The 26373-nt window shown below is 40.2% G+C and overlaps 1 protein-coding gene across 2 annotated transcripts in view; it reads right to left on the bottom strand.

Moving 5' to 3' along the window:
* LOC149223996 (15.7 kDa heat shock protein, peroxisomal-like) overlaps positions 1-26083 on the bottom strand; it is a 94061-nt gene extending 67978 nt beyond the window's left edge. Inside the window, exons 1-2 of one of the 2 annotated variants that reach the window (XM_089385984.1) lie at positions 25911-26083; positions 25580-25719 (exon numbers count right to left, since the gene is read on the bottom strand). In XM_089385984.1, the coding sequence (XP_089242110.1) occupies positions 25580-25712 (133 nt within the window). In that variant the 5' untranslated portion in view covers positions 25713-25719; positions 25911-26083. The other variant, XM_089385985.1, reaches the window with a different exon arrangement.
* Positions 26084-26373: the final 290 nt, after the last annotated feature.

The raw sequence follows: 26373 nt of genomic DNA, 5'->3' as shown, positions 1-26373 counted from the left end.
CAATGTCACCTCAACTAAGACACCCTACTCTTTATGGACTTTCACCGATGGGAGGAGACCTAATATATGGAGAGTCACTTGTGAAGGTTGAATCAACAAATGGATGTGAAGTGACCTTAATGATTATTTTCCTAGAAGGAGGTCAAGAATGGAGCTTGCTTTCTCTTTAAGCAAGGTACAAGGCTTTCTAGGAGAAGAAGGTGACGATTTAAGGGCTAGGTTGAGGGCATATGACTTGTCAAGGAGTTTCCCAATCCCTAAAATCCTTATTGAGCTTGGTATCCAAAGTGGTTCTTGAAGACCTAACTTTTCAAAGGTATGGGACCACACGAGACCAAGTGGACCCAGCCTAGGTTAAGGGGAGGGAGTCTAGCAACCAATGATGATCTTAACCCAAGCAAGGAAGTGGAAAGGATCAAAACCAAAATTTCCACTTAAAGGTGTCAAATTGATCCTATGAGGTACTAGCCTAGGGAACACCAGGCCAAAGTTTGATCTAAGAGCTAGGGCTTGGGATATCTCATAATCCCACTGTCAAAATTTCTTCCAATTTGGAGGAAACCTTGAGGACACACCAACAGTAGAGGCTAGGAAATCGAAATTTTTTTATGGCTACTTTATCGGGAAAATGATGCCCTAGGTGACCCAACTTGACTAGACCTAGAAGGGAAGGGGACAAGACGAAGAAAAATGTTCTTTGAGTGAACACCTATCGGTAGACCAATGCCTAATCCCTTGGGGAGAATGGAGTCTAGGACAATGATGAGAAAGAACTTCGTTTCTCGGTCAAGGAGCCCTTAAGAACTACATTGCTTGGCCTTTAGGGCAAGAAGAAGTGACCTCAAAGCTTTTATACTTCGCTTTGCAAAAGAGATGGCTTATAGAGATAAATTCAGTGGTAGAACTATCCCTAGGAGATTTCATTCAACATACATGGACCATACATTGAGAGATGCTATATAAAAACAATAATTCCACAATTTAGCAATCATGCAATGTAGCAATTAGCCCCAGTATAGCGAAAATCACATTCAATTCATATGATAAAGTAAAACAAGAATAGCATTGAATGTGTGTACTTACATGTAAGAGAACATATCCAACCATCAACAATTCGACAATAAGGAAGCTCCAAGATAAGATACTCCAATCCAAACATCAAAATTCATCCATGCTCCAATTCTTCCTCCAAGAAAAAGTGTGAAATTCTCAAGAGAGAAGAATGATCCAATACAAAGTGATGATACAAATGAATTCATGTCTCTACTATTTATACACTCATTAGGAGTTCAAACTTTCCAATTTGAGCCTACATTAGCCCATCAACTAAAATAATGTGCAAATAACTATCTATTGGTGACAAGCCCACCAAACTAGCTCATAAAAAAAAAAAATAAGCCTCCCAAGGGGTCGAATAATCAATAATGCATGTCATTGGGCTCTCTAAGAGGCCTGATGAAGTCCATAAGTGCCAAAATGATGAGTTGGACTTCCAAAAGTAATGGACAAGGGGTTGGCCCCTTGTTCTCCACATAATAAACCTGTGGTGCTCCCAATGGTTGTGAGGGCACACAAGTGGCCTCATGGGTCTCCAAGTAAGTTGAAGATGCCTGTAGACCATCTGTAAGGGCTCATATGATGGTGCAAGTGATGCCACATCAGCATACAAGTCCTGGGTCATCTACCAAGTACATGGTACAACTGTGGGGCAGGCTGGGCAAAGGTGAATCAAGTGCATCTTCCTCGTCCAATAGGTGAATCTCGAGCAATCTCTAAACATCTCTAGGGATCCATGGAGTGTTGTCTATTGCTGTGGAGGCCCATGGTTCTCAACGCACACCCTACATGTGCCAATGTAGCCTTCTGGAGAGCTAGGACCCCGTATAGGGAGACCAAACCCAAAATGGAGACCACCTGCAATCCTACATAAGATCTAATGTGTCCCCTAGCCTTCCAGTACAACAAGTCATCAAGGAAATCAAGTAAAAGAGCTTACAAACCACGGACCACAAGTGGGGACTTCATAACGGCCTACCCTTCCATAATGGACTTTGGCAGGTGTTGATGTCTCCAAGTTCAAAATGGGGTTAACCAAGTATCCCATTAGGTGGTTTCTACTTCTAAAGGGGATAATATGTCCAAGGTACATCCTTTAAAAGGTGGTGGTTGTTGATTTGTGGTAGCATCAAATGTGCGCTAGGCATGAAAATTAGTGGAGAGGCTAAAGCACATGAGATCTCCAAAACCCAGAAATGGTTTGGGGAAATTCCACCCAGTTAGAGAGATATTAAAATAATTAATATTTTTAATGGAGTTCCTAAGTCTAAACTTAAGAAAATTAAAATGCTAATGGATATTAATATAAAATTGGGTGAGAATGTTCTAAATGACATGGATCAAGCCAACTCTAATCTTAGTCGTTGATTAGAGACTTAATCTCGGTCGTTGAAAACTCAACAGGAAAAGTATAAGAGGAGACTTGAGGATCAGTTGGAGATACACCAAGATTGATAGTTTGATTTTCTGAAGCAGGGTTTGTTGATAAAATTCGAACAAGTGATTTGAGTTGTAGCAAGGAGCAGTGAATACATAGCAAAGATGCAGAGATAGTGCCAGAGGGCCGATGCAGTGACTGATGAGGCTACACAGAGGCAGCAGGAGCTACGCAGAGGCAGCCAGAGACTATGCAGAGCCTGAGGGGCCTGCGTGGATGACACAAAAGGCCAGAGAGCTGACACAGAGAGGCAGAGGGCTGACGCAGGGGGTTCCATAGCTACGTAGAGCCTTGGAGAAGCGCTGGAAGAATTTTCATGGGGCAGACTAGTGCTGCGAAGTTGAATATCTGCTTCCGAGAAGAGGTATTACTGCCATGTAGAAATCTCTGTTGGGTGAGCCAATTTGGTACCCTAGTTGTACTTAAGAAATCTGCATAATAATAAAACCCTCAAAACTGTTGCACTGATTTTCCTGCATTGCGATTTTCAGGGACGATTGTCCAAAAATAACAGTGTCCCTTGTGTGTTGTTTATTATTTCAGTTGATGATCTGTATATGAGTTGAGACTGCTTTGGTGTTTATTTTCAGTATTTAAATGGATAAATAACTTGATAAGGAATAAACAAGTAGGTGAAATAAACCAGATAATGCAGTAGGAACTTTTGATGGGTCAGACTTGGAAATTTCAACAGTGGCATGTGATAAAGAGATGGATGGAGTAGGGACTGAAAAGGGGCAACCCTGGGCCACATGCTGGGGGACAAGGGTAGCTAGTAAAAGGGAAGCCCGCACTTGGGTATATAATGTGTAGGAGGGAAATATCACATGATGTTAGTTCTAATACAAAATCCACATGCAATGCATCCTATACTAACATGCATAATATACAATGTCAAGTGCTACGTATAATCATAGATCCAATGCAACCAACATATCAATTGATCAATACAAGAATGCATGCTTTCATTATTATTTTTGCAATGGACCCAACAATACAAATGGGAATAATGACATGAGTGGGATGTGGGAAAACAGAAGACCTATATGGTAGAAAGGAACACTAGAAGAAGGGAAAGACATCAACCGAGAAGATTGAATTTGATCTTCGAAGAAGGAGATAGAAATGTGAATGATCAAGTACATGAATCTTTGATGAAGAGTTATCTCAAGCCTATCACCCTTTAGGTAAGACGGATTGAATGTCTCAAACATATTTAGGATGATATTATTTTGGTCATTGGGAAAACAAGGAGTGGACTCATCATTGTATCTGGGGAAAAACCATGATTTCTGGTTCTTCATAAGGGAAAGCAGTTCTTCATCAAGACTAGGGGAATGAACATCATCACAAACATCTATTTCCAGGGCAGGGGAGGAACGCTCAAACATGAAGAAAAACCCTTTATCGGTGGCATGGCCTAAGGTAGCATCTTCCTCAATTTCTTCTATATTAGAGTCATCAAAATTTCCCACAATCTTGGAAGGCTCTTCTTTGATTGAATCATCTTGGAACATAAAGAAGAGACCTTTCCAACCACTAGGAAGGGCTTCATAAGGACCAACATTGTTATTCAGAAGGGTCGGAGCATTTTCTTCTTCCCTGATCTCATTCTTATGGACTTGAGAAACCATGGGGTCTTCATTTCTATAATAATACCCAATTCCCCAATCAACAACCCAATAGTGACTCATACATTCTTCGTTTATTTGACTATCATAGTCTTCCTCAGAACCCTCCCATTCTTCACTATATATTTGGCATTAGTTAGGATGCCATTCATTCTCTTCTTTAGACAGGGAGGACTTTTCCTCCATCTGTTCCCGAAGAATGATCTCCAAGGTATTTACTACATGATTTTGATAAAATGCCTCAAGAAGAAGTTCATCAGTAGGACTCTTTTATATTCACTCTTCGTGTTACGGAGCTTTTCCGATTGCTCACAATAGCGGGAGAAAATATCTTGGAAATTATATGTGGCCATTAGTTTCCTACAAGATTTTTCATATTCCATCATCCATTATTGCAATGTCTGAAGGCTCTCGGGGTTGAGTTCTTCCTCATTATCCTTAGAGGACATGCTTTCCAATTCATGAGTCTCTCCTTTGGCACCATCCTTAAAGTATGCATCAATAAGACACTCTTCCTCAAGCATTAAACCATATTCAATAACTTCCTCCTCTTGAAGGGCCACATTCAACATTTGTCATATGTCTTCATGAGATTGGAAAGTTGGCCCTTCATGTAACAGGAAGTGCGTCGTCAACATTCTAAGAGAAAGAATGCTTTTAGGTTCACATGACTTAAGTCAATCGATATTTGGGACAATGGATAGGACAAATAATTCCATTTCGTCAAAAGGTTGAGTTATATTTTGCTTTGAAAGATACCTTATGAACCTTACAATGTGATTGGCTGCGAAATACAGATCCCCATCGAACATTGGCATATTCTTCATGCATTCTGATGAGGGATACTGTGGGATCCATGTCACTTTTATGGCAGGAATATATGTGGTCAACATGTTGTTGGGTCCTTAATGACATTGGAGTCGCCAAGGTGAATGAAATTGCCTTAACAAATGCTTGTTTCACCCTACAAGCATTGACTTTAGAGATCAATGAAGAACTAGGGCTTCGTTCTTCCAATGGAGTCGCCAATAATGATATGTCAATATGTCATATGGGGAACAAAACACACGTTTCGTGTCCCCAACAATGGCGCCAAAATGTTACCGCTCAAACTAGCAGGGGGTAAAAGGGACAACTACTAGATCAAGGGCAACAATGGAGACTTAGCCCACTATCACCTCAGTTAAGACTCCCTTCCCTTTACGGACTTTCACCGGTGGGAGAAGACCCGGTATATGGAGAGTCACTTGTGAAGGATGAATCAACAAATGGATGTGAAGTTTTAATTATTGTTTTAGAACTCCGACTCAGCCGAGGTTCGACTCCGACTCCGACTCTGACTCGATATCGACTCAGTCGGCTCGATTTCAATGACTCGGTCGTTGTAAAAAATACATTAAATATTTATTTTTTTTATAAAAAAACATAATTTTAAAGATTTTCATTCATGTTTCCAAACACACAACATTAGAATATAGATAGAAGACAACATATGATCAAAGTAGGCTCATAAATATATCCATTATATCAAAATGGCACCCAGTGCACGATCAAATACATACATGATCATCATATAGAGATCAAAACAAAAACGCATAACCAAGGAGGCTAGAAATGGCCTCTACAACAAAAGTAAATTGTGACCAGTACTATTGGCTACTGCTAGAAAAGCCGAGATCATCTGGATCAATCTCTAGATCAGAGTCGGACAGGGGGCCCCATGGCTCCTCCTCATCATCATCTCCAACTGCAACTGTAGAAGTGGTAGCACTAGCAGGTTGTGCAATCGCTGCAAGTTGAGATAGACAAGATATGCGCTTCTGTCATGGCTGAGCAGAGGAAGTGCCTGCAACTGGAGGACTTGTTGGCTCTGAGGCTGAGGCTGGTACAAGTGGATCGGGATCTGCATTCAACTGAACATTATGTTCCAGTGATGCCATCGTCTGTAATTCATAATCCATATCCTCATTAGAAGCAAACTCTGCTGGATGACTCTCCACTACCCAATCTGATGTTGGATCAATGTCTTCCAACATAATGGGATCTAAATCGGGTCTTTTGTTCAGCAATTGGTTGCGCCTAAGTCGGAGGTTGTATTGGACATATACTAGATCATTTAATCGTTTTTTATCCAAACAGTTTCTCTTCTTTGTGTGAATCCTCTCAAAGACAGACCAATTGCGCTCACACCTAGTAGCATTGCAAGTTTGACTCAAAATACGTATTGCAAACTTCTGCAATTCAGGACAATGGCTACCAAAAGCCTTCCACCATTGTGCTGCAAAAAACACAGGAGTGTAATGAGTTAGCTCAACAAAATTACAAATTATATCCAACTTTCAAATTATAAACGATTTAACAAAATAAGTATAAGAATTTGAAAATTGAAATTTTTGTTTACCTGGCTCATTTGCTTCCCTTGCAATCTTTGCTAGGTTCTTCCCAAAGGTACCTGAGGAAGTGCTGAAGGTTGTGACCTGTCGGTGTATCTCCAGCTGATCACACTCCAATGGGATCATGCGATCAATGCAGTCAATCAATCCATCTCTAACCTCCCCCTTCAAAGCCACTGTCGCCTTAGCTTTATAATGATACCATGGGTTCAAAAAATACTCAGCTGCATGTATAGGGCGATGGAGTTGATTGTTCCATCTTTCATCAATGATTGCCCAAATGGGCCCATACTTAGCCACTTTATCCTTGTATGCCCTCTTTATTTGCTCTTTTGCTAGATCCGTAGCCTCATAAATGAAACCCATAGCGAATCTTTCCCCATCCACCAACCACAACACCTTAACCAATGGCTCAGCAAGCTTCACAATCTTTGTTGCCTTTCTCCAAAATATTTCTTCATTGCCTTTCTTTTTCAATTCTTTGCCTTCCAGTTTGTGAGACCACTGGTTTTGATTCCATTCTTCACTGGAAAAAATCTTTTGCAAGTTTCTATGTTGTGAAAGCATAGATTGCAATGTCAAAAAATGAGTAGCAAATCTAGTGATGGCAGGCCTAATAATATCCCTGCCCCCTCTGTATTTCCTCATCAGGCTCAAAACCCATGAATGATTGTAGATAATTTTCGTTATGTTTTTGGCATGATCTACAGTGTTTTTGACCCAATCTAATTTGCCAATATCCTCAAGCATGAGGTCTATGCAATGTGCAACACATGGGGTCCAAAAGATGGTTCTATGTTTTTCCTCTAACAGTTTACCAGCAAGAACATAGTTAAAGGCATTATCTGTTATGACTTGAACAACATTAGCCACCGCCACCTCCTCAACAACCTCATCCAGTAGCTAAAACAACAATTGTCCATCTTTTACCTTATCAGATGCATCAACTGATTTTAGAAACATGGTTCCCTGTGGGCAGAAGATAAGAAAGTTTATGATGGTATGGTTTCTTTGATCAGCCCATCTATCTGACATGATGGTACATCCTGTTCTTGCCCATTAGTCCTTGAAATCTTTCAAATACTCATTAATGGAGGCAATTTCTTTCTACAAAAAATACCCCCTTAGCTCATGCATAGTAGGGCCTTTGAAGCCTTTTCCAGCAGCATGTATGGCATCAAACATAGGCTCATAATATGGTGAATGGGAAGCATTGAAGGGGATATCAGCATCATACCACCATCTAGCTATGTAATCACAAGCAGTCTCTCTCAATTCTTTCTTCCAATGGTCATATAAAGTGGGTTGTATATGACTTTTACTAGCTTGAGGACCATGTGCATCTAATGGAAAGGAGGAAGTGAAATAACTTTTGATATTCATATCACCCTTTTTCATTTTACCCTTTCCCTTTTCTTGAATAGACTCAAAAGAGGAACATATCGGAAGGAGTTGGATGCATCAGTACAAGGGATAGAGGAAGAACCCTCAATATCAAAATGGGGGTTGGTAGCCAGCATTTTTTGTATATTCCTCTTCCTCCCAATTTCAGCCTCTAAGCCTTATCTTCTTTAAACTTCTCAAAGCTGGCTAACAAATCCTTCCTAATCTCCCCAATTTTTGGTGAGGTACATGGAGTAATTTGGCCTCTAATCCCCGCCAAGTGTTGTTTCAGCCTGTTAATAACCCCAAGACCTTCCTTAATTTTCCTATGGCAAAATTTGCAATGCATTTGACTATGAACCATTTCAACATATGTCCAAGCAGCATCTTTCACTCTAGGTGCCATTTTTTGACTTGGAAATGAAAGCAAAAAATCTGAAAATGAAAACAAAACAAAAAAGCATTGATTCAATGTTCATTTCTTTCACAAAAAACACTCTTTTCAATTTCCAGATTTGCACATAAAATTTAATAAGCAAAAACAGATTTTTACAAGTGAAAAAAAATACCTCCAGGCACAAACTGCCTCCTCAAGGTTGCTCCAAGAAACCAACTCCTCAATGGCAAATGCTGCTCCAAATGGCTGCCCAAGAAGCTCCTCACTCCAGCTACAATGCTTGCCCAAGACTCCTCACTGCTGCTCCAAAAACAAACTCAACAACTCCTCACAAACTCTCACTGAAATTCTCACTCAAATGCATGAGATGGTTGTGAGGAAATGAGAGGGGTTGGGTGGGTTAAATAGGGTTTAGGAGAGGGGAATGGACCCCAAAGACAAAATAAACAAAAAAAACCGGTTTGGAGTCCCCCAAAAGAATCATTTAAAAAAAAATCATTGTTTTTTGGGTTATTGGGTCGTTGTTTCCAACCCGGCCGAGTTAATACGGACTCGGCTGAGCCGACCGGGTTAATACCGAGTCGGCCGAGTTGTTAGACAACCCGGCCAGCTCGGTATTAACTCGGTCGGCCGAACCGTTTCCTAGGTCGAGTCACAGTTAGAGGGTCTAGCTAGGACCAACTCAGCCGAGTCGGTTCTGAGCCGGCCGTTTTTTAAAACATTGCAAGTTCCAATGGAGTCGCCAACAATGATATGTCAATATGTCATATGGGGAACAAAACACACGTTTCGTGTCCCCAGCAATGGCGCCAAAATGTTACCGCTCAAACTAGCAGGGGGTAAAAGGGATTCCTTAAGGGACAACTATAGATCAAGGGCAACAATGGAGACTTAGCCCACTGTCACCTCAGTTAAGACTCCCTTCTCTTTACAAACTTTCACCGATGGGAAAAGACCCGATATATGGAGAGTCACTTGTGAAGAATGAATCAACAAATCGATGTGAAGTGGCTTTAATGATTCTTTTCCTAGGAGGTCAAGAATGGAACTTGCCTGCTCTTTAAGCAAGGTACAAGGCTTTCTAGGAGGAGGTGAGAGTTTAAGGGCTAGGTTGGGGGGATACGACTTGTAAAGGAGCTTCCCAATCCCTAAAATCCTTATTGAGCTTGGTATCCCAAGTGGTTCTTGAAGACTTAACTTTTCAAAGGTATGGGACCACATGGGACCATGCAGACCTAGCCTAGGTTAAGGGGAGGGAGTCTAGCAACCAATGATGATCTTAACCCAGACAAGGAAGGGGAAAGGATCAAAACAAGAATTTCCATTTAAAGGTGTCAAATTGATCCTATGAGGTACTAGCCTAGGGAACACCAAGGCAAAGTTTGATCTCATAGCTAGGGCTTGGGATATCTCACAATCCCACCGTCAGAATTTCTTCAAATTTGGAGGAGACCTTGAGGACACACCAACGCAGAAGAGGCTAGGAGATCGAACATTTTTATGGCTAATTCGTTGGGAAAATGATGTCCTAGGTGACCCAACTTGACTAAACCTAGAAGAGAAGGGGAAAATATGAAGAAAAATGTTCTTTGAGTGATCACCTATTGGTAGACCAGTGCCTAATCCCTTCGGGAGAATGGATTCTAGGAGAATGATGAGAAAAAACTGTTTCTCGATCAAGGAGGCCTTAAGGACTACTTCGCTTGGCCTTTAGGGCAAGAAGAAGTGACCTCAAATCTTTTATACTTCACTTTGCAAAAAGAGATGGCTTATCAAGATAAATTCAATGGTAGAATTATCCCTAGGAGATTTCATTCAACATACATGGCCCATACATTGGGAGACGCTATATAGAAACAATAATTCCACAATTTCGCAATCATGTAATGCAGTAGTTAGCCCTAGTATAGAAAAAATCCCATACAATGCATATGACAAAGAAAAACGAGAATAGCATTAGATGTGTGTGTTAGTGTCAGTCTTTCCAGCCTTCCTCCAGTGATCAAATATGCTCTTACAAAGTGGTCTCAGAGTGTCAAGGTCAAATTTTGTCATTTCAGTGAGTTTTCAAGCAAAATTTGGTCACTAGGCATTAGGTCTAGGGTTTGCTTTAACTCCTTCTAAAGTTGTCAAAATGTCGGTCCATGTCATTATTCAGCTGAGTCTATCATCATTCATAGGGTTGTCACTATCATGTCAATGTCTAATGAGTCATTTTACATCTTGTTCATGCTTCAGTTGCGCCTAGGCAAGGTCATTTCCCTCTCCTAGGGTTTTGAAGGCAATTTCTCTTGGATGGTCAAATCATCGGCAAAACTTGTATCCTGATGTTCATACACCTTCCCCTATCCTTAAAGTACCTTATTAAATGCTTCCCATCCCTTAGATCCGCCAAATTCCTCATTTTCGCACAAACCCTAGTTTCTTGCTACAACCTGGCAATTTTCTAGGTTTGGCCTGTGTTTTGCCCTTTTGGACCCCTTCCCCTCGCTCAATCTCTGAGATTCCACTTTCCCCTGCTTCCTAACATCCCTCCCCACTCCCAAAAATTTCCCCAAGAATTTAGAAGCCCCCTATCCCCTTCATTTCGCTCCATTTCGACAAAATTCCTTGTTTCACACATCGGGACAAGTCGCACTCAAATGATGTTCCAGAGCAATAAAAGATGAATTTTGGAAAACTGAGAGAGGTTTTTGTCCATAACATGCCAAAGAAGAAAAACCTCCTTCACTTTTTGCACAGGTGTCATGGTTTTAGAGAAATGTCAAAATTGCAATCGCCAGATCCAAGGAGGTTGGCCAAGGCACTAAAACGACGGAAAAGGCCCAATCCACTCCAAATTTTGGCCAAAGCCTCTTTGACTGAGCATGGTACTTTATTGGGGACTCCCAGCCCAAATTTCAAGAAATTTGGAGAAAATTTTGTCAATTATGAATTTTTTGTGCCAAACAAAGGTTTTCTCCACCAACGAGTCGCGTGCCGCGCGCGACCTTTTCGTTGGGCAACTCCTTTTTGGGAAAACTCAGCATTTTTGGATTTGTCATGCAAAGATACACTTGCTCAGCCATTGCCAAGAAATTTCACCAAGTTTTGGGCCTCCAGAAAGTCAAAAAACAAGCAAAAAATGACTTTCTGCCACCTTTTTGACATACAGGAAGCAGTCTTGGGAGATTGCAATTTTGGAGGGGCAAATGACCACCAAATTCAGAAATTCCACTTGGGTTGGAAAGTAGACATCCAGACCTTTCCAACAAGCCCACTTTTGCCTCATTTGGACACCTGGAAGTACCTCAAAATCAGCTCCAAAGTAGCGCGACCCGTTGGGCAGTTTTCACAGGAATTCATCTACAGCTCAGGAATTCGCCCAGCTTTGACCAGTTTTGACTTGTGATGGGATTTTTCACCCTCTTTGATGTAATTTATGTATTTTCATGTTGACATGACACTTATTTACCTATTCTAGAAGATTCATTCATGAAATAGCAAACATTTAATGAATGAATTGGTTTCCTAGCTTATAGAGGCAAGTTGTTTTGACTGCCTAGATTTTAGTGCTCAGTTTAGAATTGGTTGAAACAGCTCCTAGAAGGATGAGCTCGACCCCTAGAGGCAAGGAAAGGTGTTAGCTTGCCTATATTATGTATTTTCTTAGTCATTTTCAGGGGTTGGAGAGGTTGGACTTTTGAGGGAGAAAGCTCTATTGTATTACTCATTGTATCTCTGCAATTTTGGCAAAGGAAGAAAGACCAGGGTTTTGCAGTCCTTTTTGGGATTCCTGTGGTTACATGTATTCATGGTGTGTTTCTCTTTGTACTTGTAAGTTTGTTATGTGATTCATCTTCTCACTTTTCCTTCTGCAAATTAGGCAAATGAAGTGTTAAAGTAGAATTCATGATTGCCATGCTCTGCTTTTAAATTTGCTTAATATTTATGTTTTCATCTGTCTAAAGAGAACTCTTGAAGGTTTCTTGCTCTCTTTAGCCCCTCACCGGTCATTCCTATCCATTCACTTAATTCAAAGGCATCAATACAGTCTCCTACCTTGCCCCAAAGAACCCCCTGCAAAAACTGTGTCCAATCCCCGCACCCAAAATTGTCTTTCCCCGATTTTCCACCAAAATCTTAAACCTTCCCAATTCAAACCTTTTATCAGTTTACTAGCCTAAAATCAATGTTCCCTTTTTGGTTATCTCGCCCATTGAAGATCTTTACCGAGATATACCGGAGAGAGCCCTCTCCTGCCCCGTAGGGCTAGCTACGAGGCTAAGTGGTTTGATGTTGCCTTGGAGTTTACCTTTTTCAGCCTGAGGTGAAATTTCAAGCGCTAACAGTGTGTACTTACATGTAAGAGAACATATCCAACCATCAACAATTTGACAATAAAGAAGCTCCAAGATAAGATACTCCAATCCAAACATCAAAATTCATCCATGCTCCAATTCATCCTCCAAGAAAAAGTGTGAAATTCTCAAGAGAGAAGAATGATCCTATTTATACACTCATTAGGAGTTCAAATTTCCTAATTTGAGCCTACATTTGCCCATCAACTAAAATAATGTGCAAATAACTATCTATTAGTGACAATCCCACCAAACTCGCTCATAAATAAAATAATAAACCTCCCAAGAGGTCGAATAATCAATCATGCATGTCGTTGGGCTCTCTGAGAGGCCTGATGAAGTCCATAAGTGCCAAAATGATGACTTGGGCTTCCAAAAGTAATGGACAAGGGTTTGGCCCCTTGTTCTCCACATAATAAACTGGTGGCGCTCCCAATGGCAGTGAGGGAACACAAGTGGCCTCATGGGTATCCAAGTAAGTCGAAGATGCCTGTAGACCATCTGTAAGGGCTCAGATGATGGTGCAAGTGATGCCACATCAACATACAATTCCTGGGTCATCTGCCAAGTACATGGTACAACCATGGGGCGGGTTGGGCAAAGGTGAACTAGGTGCATCTTCCTCATCTAATAGGTCAATCTCGAGCAATCTCTGCACATCTCTGAGGATCCATGGAGTGTTGTTTACTATTTTGGAGGCCCATTGTTCTCAACACACACCTACATGTGCCAATGTAGCCCTCTAGAGGGTTAGGACCTTGTATAGGGAGACCAAACCCAACATGGAGACCACCTGCAATCCCGCATAAAATCTAATGCGTCCCCTAGCCTTCTAGTACAAGAAGTCATCAAGGAAATCGATTAAAAGAGCTTACAAACCATGGACCACAAGTGGGGACTTCATAATGCCCTATCCTTCCATAATGGGCTTTGGCAGGTGTTGATGTCTCCATGTTCCAAATGGGGTTAACCAAGTATCCCATTAGGTGGCTTCTACTTCTAAAAGGGATAAAATGTCCAAGGTACTTCCTTTAAAAGGCAGTGGCATGTGATAAAGAGATGGATGGAGTAGGGACTAAAAGGGGTAGCCTTGGGCCACATGCTGGGGTACAAGGGTAGCTAGTAAAAGAGAAGCCCACACTTGGGTATATAATGTGTAGGAGGGAACAATCGTGATACATGAAGTGCCCCGGCCTTGATTTTTCCACCCTTATTTATATGTCTTTTGCCCTTTTATGATTTGTCTTTAATTAATTGCCTGGGTCTCAAGGGGTAAGAGCATGATGTGTAAAATATAGCAGTGGATACCCCCTTTTAAGGTAGGGCGGTTCATTTCCCACCAGGGGTTGGGCCAATCATGGGTTCCTATATGATGAAGGAGGCTCATAGAGCCTATAGGGACCAGGGTGACGACCATGATGATGGGCTAGAGCTCATGTATTGGCTTTTGCCCATGTGCTAAATGTGCTTGTCCCAGCCATCTTTTGCATTTTGTGGTACATTTTCCTGTTGAATGTGGCCAATTATGCTTTTACTTTTCATTTTAGCTACATCAACCTCCGAGGCATCATTCCAAGCCCGTCTCAAGGTGTGGGCAAGGGGGAGGGGAGAGTTAGCCCTATGTGGACCCAGTGGAGGAATGTGGACCCAAGTGGGAGAAATGATGAATGGGGTTATAATGAGTGGAAAAGGGGCAATATATATCGATGAGGGAGAGGGGCCACGCAACCAAAATCAAGGTTTCCCATGAAACATGAAATACCATCCCTAAACCGAATGGTCACTTAAAGAGATCCCACGAACTATAATCCACCGTTAATATCCAAACGGGGTCTAGGGGACAAGAGCACCGACCTATCCCATTATTTCCGTCAAATCCCCCCATTAATCCATGCCCAAAGGTGTCCATGATAAGCAAACTGCAATACTCTGCTCAATTACCAAATGACAAGGCATACCTTTAGGTTCGAGAGCCCACCTTCAAACATACAATCATGACAAATAGGTGAAGGACCACATGGTTGGCTCAAGTGGCAGAGAAGTGGCACAACGAGCTAGTTGGTGGCTGCAAGGGGCTACTAGCTGCCGATTGAGGATCATCTTGGAGAAAAAATTTATGCTAGGGATATCACCCACAAAATGGTAGGTAACAAGACCCATGATGGGACAAGAGATGAATGAAGTTAAACTATCACCCATTCTTTTTACATAAAATTCTAAACCCAAAAAAAATTGCCCCTTATACCACAAGGTATCCTACTACCATGTATAGACAATAGGTGGGGATCAGAGACTTCCTAAAGTTCTTTAATGAGTTGAACCATTATGTTGTTGGACAACCATTCTTACCATATTTGTTCAAGTCAATCAAGTACCAATAAGGATAAGGCTAAGAGGGAGCCTTCATCGTCATATTTCCTAAACAAAAGCATCAAACACCATATTCTTCTTACCCTTCTTCTATATGATCTTGCAATTAAAACCTAACACCTTAGTGGTCCACATGTGGTACTTAAGTGGCAACAACATTCTTTCAAAAAGCACTTCAAGTAATGATGGTCCATTATAAACTAGAATGACTTCCCAATGAGATACAAGTTCCATGCAACAAAGGCATTGACGGTGTCCATCATTCCTTTCTCATAAGTGGGCTTTCGTGAAATTCCACATACACACAATTGTTTAAGGGTGAACACCAATGGGTGCTCCTCTTGCATCAACATTGCCCTAAGACCTCATCCAGAAGCATTGCATTCCAGTTCTTAGTGAAATTAAGTATTACTAGGACTAAAATTGTGCATATAGCTTCATTTAAAGCATAAAAGGGTTACTTCACTCCACACACAAGCATTATTCTTGAGCAAGGTAGTTATTGGCTCTATAATTCACCCAATATTCTTCACACACTTCCTATTGTAGCCAATAAATCATAAAAAACCACAAACTTTTCAACTCCTTAGAAAGTGGTTAATCTTTCATAGCTAAGATTTTCTTGAGATTCACTCAAACATTGATCCACTATCTACACAAACAAAATATGCCACTTTAGAAACACCAAAAGTGCATTTGAAATGCCTCAAGAACAATTGGTTATTCTAGAGTAGTTGTAAGGCTTTCTCAAGATGCTCCACACATACCTCCTACATCTTGCTATAAGTATAAAGCAAGACATTATCAAAGATAGCAAGCACACAGCTGTGCAAGAAATGCAAAAAAATGCTTGTTCATGAAGCTCTAAGAAGGGGATGGGGCATTGCAAAAACTAGAAAGCATCATTACAAACTCATGTCCTCCCACTGTGTTAAAGGAAATCTTAGGGATGTTTACTTCCATCCAAAATTGGTGATAACCAAAGAGAAGGTCAAGTTGAATGAAGAACTAAGCATCATGTAGTTCATCGAAGAGGTCATGAATAACTATGACGAGAAATTTATCTTTGACCATCAATTTCTTAAAAGCTTAAAAGTCAAGGGCATGCACCAACAACCGTCTTTCTTTAATACCATGACCACAAGGGATGTGTAAGGAGTAAGGGCTAATACTAAGATACATCAAGCCAACCTGCAACAAGTCCTGGATAATCTTTTCAATATTATTCATAAGGACATGCATTAAGAGGAGAGGGAGATTCCATTTTGAAAAGAGCATAAGAGGAGAGGAGTGGAAGTGAAAGAGCATAACAAAGGAACTTAGTATTCTATAGTAGCCTATTAGGCCATAGGTTTGAGATGACTCCATAGAGAGTACCTTCTCCTTTGTATTTGCATTATTTCCACTCTAGACAAAATAAAGCCAAGCAACCTCGCCTACTTCACCTTCCAGCTAGGCTTTCACCCATGAGGATTTCCCAAACCATATTTTTGTGTTCATTGAGGTTGGTGTATAATTGTATTTTGTTCTTTATTTTCTGCATTTTATCTATTTCATGCATAAACAACGAATCAAAATTAACAAATCTGAAATCTAAAGAAATTTAACCTTCATAGTATGGACTTTAGTTTATTTTTATCAAATCTATTCTAACAAACTGTCTAATGGAGTATCCACTACAATTTACAAATCACAAGTTTTTTGGATCCATATATAAGGAGCCTAGTGAATCAACGACTCAAGGGTCTCCCCATCAAACCTTCCTTTTGAATCCTCATTTGTTGTTATGAAGGTTTACGTAAAAACCATAGTCAATGATCGTACTTAGAAGCATCAAAAGAGTTGGAAACCTTAATATTTTACTTTTGATACCTCCAGAGACTTAGAAACTTAACAAAACTAGGTTTACGATAAATTTAGTCTCATCTTATTGTAGTTTTGTTTAAGTAGGGCAAGATAAATAAAACGTCTACTCCAAATTTTTATATAGATTATAGCGAAAAAAGGCAGTGAATTTCTTTTTACATTCATCTAATTATTTTAGTAAAATATTCAAAAAAAAAACATCTTTACCTTTACAAACATGTTAATTTTAGTTAACAATGGTATGTTCTATGCTTAGCACAATTATTTCAATGTTCTTTTAGCAGCCCAATGGAAATTTCCAATTTAGTTTTCCAATAGAAATCACATTAACCATAAATCGCATTGACAGTAACTGTACATAGAACATGAACAATAAAAGCAAAAGACAATCCAACACAAGAGGACACCAAATTTGGCAGATGCCAGGGAAAAACCCCAAGATGGGGAAAGCCCTTTGATGAATTCTTCTTATTATAATATCAAATGTTCAGCAGAGAGAGAGAGAGTACAATAAAGTCAAAATTGACTTGCCAAATGATGATTAAAGTAGCATTGTCAAATCTGAAACTTTCTGTAGCAGTGAACAGCGCTAACCAGAAAGTCAACGTTGGTCAAAGCAGCAACAAAATGTACTCAAAGAAGCTTCGTCATACCCAATCTAACTCGGTCTGGTAAGGTGGTTAAATTCAACCCAAAACAATCCTAAAAACAACAATCAAACCTTGTCAAACTCTACAGTCAACTCTGAGGTCAACCCTGCAGTCAACCCTGTGATATGTTTGTGGTCAAAGTCAACAAAATGTGTGGCCTACCAAAAACGAAATTCAAGCACAAAAACCACAGTTAAAGGACGTCAAACCACCCTTGGTCAACGTTGGTCAAACCTGCAACAGTCTCTGAAATTTCGGCCCTATAATTCGTCCTGCAATTTGTCCTTTTGCTACCACGTGTGAGGATAAGAGATGCCCAATAAGTTGTATGAACCAATAAGATGATGAGAGAGAAGAATGTGTGAGTGCGTGAGGTGCCAAATGAGGATCAAGGTCTCTTATATTTATATAAATCATTGAGGGTCAAAAGACACATCCATTGGGCTTCATGAGCCTACGTGATGATGTGGCCGACCTTGACAATTTACACGTGGGGGCATAGATTCAAAAACACATTTTTGCTTGTTCAAATTTGATGATCTTTAGGTCAATTTTGGTCCTCGCAGAAAGACGAATTCAATGCAATCATCATCTCCATCAAATGAGTTGTCCAACATGGAATTTGGCCTTAGTTGCCAATTTTAACACTCCCTCTCAACTAGGGAGAATTCCACTTGCCAATCCATCTATCATCATGTCATCATGTACCATCTTTGCATCTCATCTCTGCTCTATTGAACATTCATATAGATAATGAAGAAGAATTGATCAAGAGTGAGTCACAAGACCTTACCACTCTTCGCTGACAAAAATCAGTCCAGGGGTCCTAATTAGACTTTATCTTAGATCAAGTTGTTGAACACCATGCACTAGACATAGGGAGTATGACAGTACATGATGCGTCCATCTATAGTGCTGTGGTCCCTATCCACTTTTCCCAACTCATTAGCCAGATAAGAGGTACTTCCCATGAGTCTCGAACTACATGGGTAGGATGTATGCTAGGGCATTCGCAGGAGAAGGTGAACCACTCATCCTGCTCATATGCCAAAGGAGAAGGTGAACCACTCATTCTATGCATATATCATCAACCGTAGGGGAAGGTGAACCACTCACCCTACACACATGTGTCATCAATCGTAGGGAAAGGTGAACCATTCACCCTGTACACAGCGCACCTATAGGGCAAGTAGAACCACTCACCCTATGGTCGCTCGTAGCTCCAAGAAGTACCACAAGCCCCCAAGAGCTCCCAAAGCTCAATGTCCAACTCAAGCAGGACCCTCATGGGAGGGTCCTTCCATAACTCCAAGTCTCTCTCGGAAAGGCGAATCCCACTCTGGTTCTCACAATATATCACAGTGGAATCCAACAAGTGCTCAAATAGCTCAATGAAGAGCTTCCTCAACCAGACAACTTCACAACAGGCCATACTAGCTGCAATGTATTTGGCCTCATTGGTGCTTAGAGCAACCAATTTATGCTTCTTGTTCATCCAAGAAATTGGAGCAGATCCCAATGAGAAGCAACATCTTGACGTGTTCTTTCTATCCACCACATTGCCATCCCAGTCAACATCGGTATATCCATGTAGCCTCAAATTCCCGGCAATGTATCTCAACCCATAGTTGCTTGTGCCACGAAGATATCTTAAGATATTCTTAGTAGCAATCCAATGTATGTGATAAGGCTCAACCATAAATTGACTCAACGTATTCAAAGTGAAGCATATGTCCGGTCAAGAGTTTACCAAGAACATCAGGGCCCCCACAAGTTGTCTATATTCAGAAGGGTTTACCAATTCGGGCCCAGCAACACTTCCACATAGATTTCTGAAGTTGAGTTCCATCAGAGTATACATAAACTTGCAATCGAACGTCCCACATATTTCTTGCAACTTCGCAATGTATTTTCCTTGAGAAGGAAATTCTCGCCTATATTTTGCCAAACCTCCACTCCTAAGAAGTAGTGCATCAGTCCTAGGTCCTTCATCTCGAACTCGAAAGTCAACTCCCTCTTGCATTGATAAATGAGTGTCTGCACCAGTCAAAAAGATATCATCTACATAAAGGACCAAAATGAGAGGCATGTCCTTTTCAAACTTGAAGTATAGGTTTGGATCAGCATAGCTCCTTGTAAATCCTAGCTTCATAAGATAACTATCAATCCTCTCATACCAAACCCTCGGGGCTTGCTTCAACCCATAGAGGGCTTTCTTCAACCTGCATACATGTGTCCTTCGATTTTGTACTTTGAATCCCAGAGGTTGTTCCAAGCAGACTTCCTCCTTAAGCAAGCAATTCAAGGAAGCAGTCTTAACATCCATTTGATGTAGGCTCCATCCTTGAGCGGTAGCAAGAGCAATAATAGATTGGATAGTGGTATATCGGGCAACCGGTGCAAATATCTCATCATAGTCCACTCTTTCTTTTTGAGAGAAGCCTCGAGCAACGAACCTAGTTTTATATTTTTCAGCACTCCCATCAGCTCCATGTTAGATTTTGTAAAGCCATTTCGAGGTGACTACGGACTTGTCCTTGGGTCTAGGCACCTCGTCCCAGACATCATTCTTCATGATCGATTCATATTCCTCATTCATTGCATCCTTCCATATTTGGTGCTTTACGGCTTCTTCGAATGTGCATGGTTTAGCTTGAACAATAGTACTCATAGCAACCAAATATCCTTGGTACTTGTTCGGCTTCTTACTTTCATGAAATGTCCCTCTTGGAGCAATATGTCTTTCACAATTTTCGAGAGTATCTTTGAGACATAGTGGACGTTTCCTTGAGGTAGAGGGATCACTAGGAGTGTGAAAATTCGAGAAACCTCGAATCACTACTGCAACAAATTGATATTACTTCTTCTACTTGTCAATCCATGCAAATTATTTATTGTGTTCTACTGTAAATATTGAAGTAAATACAACTACAGCCTTCACAATTTTAAATAATATGCGGAAACAAGAATCTGAGCAAGAAAGAAATACCACACACAAGTGACAATGTTGGTTTTGGACCAATGTCCCCGGAAAAACCCAATGTGGGAAAATCAGTGCAGCAGCTGAGGGCTTGTATTATTAAGCAGTAATTTCTGAATACAATCTTTGGATGCCTTACTGGCTATCCTATACAGAGAATCTGACTAACAGAGAGATGAGTGAGACACTATCACTAGCGATCCAATACTGATCCAACCACTGAATGGCTAACCCCTAGCTACCTCTGTACAGTTTCTGTGCAATCATTGCGCTGCTCTATGCCACAACTTCTGGGGACTGCGTTACTCCTTTCGTTGATCGATTTGCCTCTGGAACTTCGACTTTCCGCCCTTTCGTTCTCACACCCCACGTTCTGGCTCTTGAACTCGACTCTCCAACAAATTTCGAATCTTCTCTCAGGCTCCGCGCTGCCTCAACGTGGCTCTGCGTTGCCTCTTTTGGATCTCTCTCTGCCTCCTCTGTAATGTATCCCCAGATCAAGGAAATTTTCCAACTGGAAAACTATCTCTGCCCCTCACTGCATGAAATCACCTCGATTACTTCTCCTACAACTGTTGTGCTGCTCTCTTCATAAATACCCATCAAGCCTCTGCTTATATCTTCTCATTAAGTAACCAACGGCCCAGATTAGATTCTAATCAATGGCTCAAAGCATTCTTGCTTAATCCTCATCTTCTTCTAGAAGTTACACCCCCAGTTTAATTAATACCCTTTAATTATTTTAATTTCGTAAGTTTAGACTTAGGCATCCATTAAAAATAATTAATTATTTTAATAAAATTGTCTCCGGGTGGAATTTCCCAAAACGATTTATGGGTATTCTGGAATACATGTGTCCTAGCCTCCTTGCAAATTTTGAGGCTTAGATCACATCCGATGCTACCAGAAATCAACAAGGAGGTGGATCAATAGGATCCATCGGGCCTTCAACATCGTGCATAGAATCATATGACAGAGGTTCACCCTGTTTTTCAGTAGCAGCAACGTCATCATTGTCCTTCATTGGGATGGGGAGATCTCGGGCTTTCTCAAGGGCAATGTCTTCATCAAAAGTAATATCACGACTCACTTCCACATATCTTTGACCAGGCACATAGATTCTATATGTCTTTGAATTTTCAGTGTAGCCAACAAATATACCCTTCTTCCCAGATGCTTCCAACTTGTTTCTTTTCTCTTTAGGCACAACTTCTCCCTATAAGAACTTCGGTAGGCCTTGATCATGGAGCATGGCACAGGTGGCTTCTATGATTGTTCGATTCTTCCTTTCAGCAACTCCATTTTGCTCAAGAGTGTATGGAACAGTTGTCTCCCTCTTAATGTCAGCCTCTCTGCAAAAATCATTGAATTCATTTGATTCATATTCGGTTCCATTGTCGATCCTCAATATCTTGATCTTCTTCCCTGTTTGATTTTCCACCAATGCTTTGAAAGAACGAAACCATTTGAACACTTCATCCTTCCTCTTCAAGAAATAGATCCATGTTTTGTGAGAGTAGTCATCCACAAAGATTGCATAATATAAGTATCCTCCCAACGATGTTACAGGCAACATACCAGACAAGTCAGAATGGACCAATTGAAGAATATTGGTTGTCTTGCTTTCACTAGAAGGGAATGGTCCCTTTGTAAGTTTCCCAACTACACAACCCTGACAAACACCTTCATGATTCATGTTGAATTTGGACATACCTGTGACCATCTTCCTTACCCCAGGTAAGGCTTTGTAATGTAAGTGGGCAAATCTCCAATGCCATAGCTCAGATTGAAGTGAAGTATCGCTTGCCAAAGCTCCCAAAGGACTTCCTCCAACTTGATAGAGACCATCAACCCTAAATCCAAGAGTAAATGCATCTTTAGGGTTTCTTTGCCAAATACATACCTTTCCATTAACAAATGCTACCTTGAAGCCTTTATCTTCCATTGCAGAAATAGACACCAAGTTCTTCTTCAAATCAGGCACATACAATACTTATTGTAGATGAATGGTTTGACCTTGATTCAAGTGAAGAGTGAAAGTACCTATCCCTTTCACGAGGTAGGTGGTACTACCTCCAAATATGATCTCTAGATTAGTCTTCTTTTCAACCAAATTTGAGAGGACCTCCTTGTACCCAGTGAAGTGCCTTGAAGCTCCACTATCAATCAACCAATAATCCAAGATGTCTAGAGGAGAGGTAGTAGATAGAGCGGAAATAAGATAAAACTCATCTTATTTTTCTACAATATTACTTTCATCATACCTGGTATTTCTCGTCCTTTTGGGAGGTCGACCATTACCATTTCGAGCAACAGGAGAATTCCTCTTTCCTTTGTTGTTGAACTTGTTGTTCCTTTGTTGTTGAACTTCTTGTTCCTTTGATTGTCATTGATTTTGAAATTGTTGTGGTTGTAGTTGTTATCATCCCTTGGAGTATTCTTCTTGTGAGGACACTCCCTAGCATAGTGGTTAAACCTGTTGCAATTGTAGCACCTTCCTTTTCTTCCTTCCTTGAAACCCTTCTTGAACCCTTGACCCTGACTCCTTGGACCAACATTATTTTTCCTCTTTGCATGAGCGGAGAAAGCAGTAGGTTCATTTTCATTTGAGAGCTTGTCTCTCTCCATTATGCTTGTTAACTCTTGAATGCATCTAGCCAATAACTCATCGAAACCAGGTATTCTGTCATTGTTAAGAATATTGGTGACAAATACATCCCAAGGTCTTGTAAGACCTCCAAGTGCAATGAGAGTGAGCTCCCTATCAGCAATAACTTCTCCAATATATAGTAGATCATTCTTGATTTGTGTTATTCTCATGAAGTAGGATTAAATAGACTCCCCTTTGTTCATCTTGATATCCTTCAACTTGTTCTTAGTAGATCATTCTTGATTTGTGTTATTCTCATGAAGTAGGATTAAATAGACTCCCCTTTGTTCATCTTGATATCCTTCAACTTGTTCTTGAGAAAAAGGATTTGATTTGTATTATTCACTTTGAACATCTCAACCAGCTTATCATACATCTCCTTAGATGTTCCCAAATCAAAAATATGGGCAACTAATTTTTTTTAATGGAGTTAATGATAATTTTCTTAGCTTTTACCTCACCTTTCTTATACTTTGTCTTAGCAGCAGCCGATGCATTTAAAGGAAGCTCCACCACTTTTCCCAGCAAATAATCCATTGCATCATGCTCTTCCAAAGCCAAGTCCAAAGTCATTTTCTATGCATGATAGTCAGTTTTGTCATTAAGCTTGTCCTCAGTCTTGAAGTAAGATGTAGATGCCACAAAGACTTGTCCAATAGTCTTGTCCAACATTTCTCTCTTAGTGATTGTTTTTCTCACTCTTGCTTGGGCTTTGTCTTCACCTGGGCTCTGATACCATGTTAATTTTAGTTAACAATGGTATGTTCTATGCTTAGCACAATTACTTCAATGTTTCTTTAGCAACCAATGACAATTTCCAATTTATTTTTCCAATAGAAATTGCATTAACCATAAATCACATTGACAGTAACTGTAGATAGAACATGAACAATAAAAGCAAAAGACAAGCCAAGACAACAGGACACCAGATTTGGCGAATGTTAGGGAAAAACCCCAAAATGGGGAAAACCTTTTGATCAATTCTTTTTATTATTATATCAAATGTTCAGCTGAGAGAAAGAGAGTAAAATAAAGTCGAAATTGACTTGTAAAATGATGATTAAAGCAGCCCTATCAAATCTGAAACTTTCTGCAGTAGTCAACAGCCCTAACCAGAAAGTCAATGTTGGTCAAAGCAGCAACAAATGTCCTCAAAGCAACTTGACCATAACCAGTGAAACTCGGTCTGATAAGGTGGTCAAAGTCAGCCCAAAACAGTCCTGAAAATAGCAGTCAAACCTAGTCAAACTCTGCAATCAACTCTACAGTCAGGCCTATGGTCAACCCTGTGAGATGTCTACAGTCAAAGTCAACAAAAAGCCTCAATTCTTGTGCCAATAGATGTGTCCTGCCAAAAACGAAATTCAAACACAAAAATTGCAGTCAAAGGAGGTCAAACCACCCTTGGGCAATGTTAGTCAACCCTGCAACAGTCTCTGAAATTTCAGCCCTGTAATTCGTCCTGCAATTTGTCTTTCTACTGCCACACCTGTGAGGAAAAAATATCCCCAATAAATTGTACGAACCAATCAAATGATGAGAGAGAAGAATGTGTGAGTGAGTGAGGTTCCAAATGAGGATGGAGGTTTCTTATATTTAGATAAATCGTTGAGGGTCAAGAGACACATCCATTGGGCTTCATGAGCCTACATGATGATGTAGCCGACCTTGACAATTTACACATGTGTGGGTATAAATTCAAAAACACATTTCTGCTTGTCCAAATTGGATGATCTTTAAGTCGATTTTGGTCTTCGCGAAAAGAAGAATTCAATGCAATCATCATCTCCATCAAATGAGCTGTCCAAAGTGGAGTTAGGCCCTAGTTGACAATTTTAACAAAACACAAGCCTATAGTACATAATACTCAAACTTGGTGTGAGATGAATTTATGTTTATTTATAGTTATTGAGTTATTGTTCATATATTATAAAAAAAATAGTACCTGTTCCAAATTATGAGTCAAAATATATATAATTAATCTTCGGATGCACAAAAACACTTAAAAAAAAAAAAAGTAACAAGATCAGCCCACAGGCTTTTCTCAGCGCAATTAATTATAAAAAATCACGCACTCATTCAAGAATTGAAAAAGTACAGACCATTTTGCATATACATTAAGAGCAGTAATCTGAATTTGGATTATTGCAATAAGAATCCACTGTAAAAAACCAGACACCCATTCAAGTACTCAGCCCTTGACCTATAATTTAACATACACACAAACGATTAATATCACCTCATGGATACATGGTGTCATTTCCATCCCTAAGAACCTTGTATGGCATGCAATGACTGCAGCTCATCTCTAATATATTAACGTTATGGTACCAGTTTCCTTTCTAATGTTTTAAACAGTGCAAAACTTGACCGACTGATTAGAAAATATGTAAAAGCAATGGACGGGTATGTACTATATAGTTACCAGGTACATTGACCTTGAAGATGTGGGAATTGGATGTTTCCAACCAATCCACTTGACCCGTCGTGGAGTCATCTGTACTGAGTCTGAAAGGCAGGAAGTGCAGCAGCGGATCTCTCATGTAAGACGGAGCCATGAACTATCTGCGCCATCATTTCATTCAATCAGCGCATTTATTCATCCTATTCTAACCCCATGAAGCTTTCGAATTCGCATAACAAATAAATAGGCAAAATTAAGGATCATGCCATGAATTTCCCATCAACATGCACACAGGTTGAATTGTTGATATCTGCAATAACTCAAAAAAGCAATTGAAGTAAAATGTACATACCAGATTGCTTAAAAGGGTTTGTCAGGTAATAAAGAATTCACGTTGGAATGTATTGAATGGATGGATTGAATGGACTTGAAAATGTATGTGAGAAGTTTGGGCCCTCTGTTTATGGGTATTGCATTGTTCTAGACATATCTGATGGAACGTCATCGATAGCAAACAAATCCACAAAAATACGAAGCTTCTACAACATTCTTATCCTGGTTCTTTTGGTTTTCTAGACGCTTCCCAACATCCTAGGTGAAAGAATAAACACATGCGGAGGGTGAATCTGTCGTGCTGGGTTTATCCCCGCCGTTTGTCTATTTTTTTTGGTAAATATTGAGGTTCAGAGTGTTGCCAAAATAAATGTTACGATTTAAATGTTCAACCTAAATTGATCTTGAACCATGCTCTAATGAAAACTCACATGTTTTTGTGAAGGGCAGCCCTCTACAGATTAGGACGAGAGGTTATCGTT

The sequence above is a fragment of the Pinus tabuliformis genome, chromosome Q (genome assembly GCF_031772625.1).
Source record: "Pinus tabuliformis cultivar Carrire ecotype Pingquan chromosome Q, CPIR1, whole genome shotgun sequence".
Lineage (NCBI taxonomy): Eukaryota > Viridiplantae > Streptophyta > Pinopsida > Pinales > Pinaceae > Pinus > Pinus tabuliformis.
Note: the sequence above shows the minus strand (reverse complement) of the source record. Positions and strands in the feature narration are given on the sequence as shown.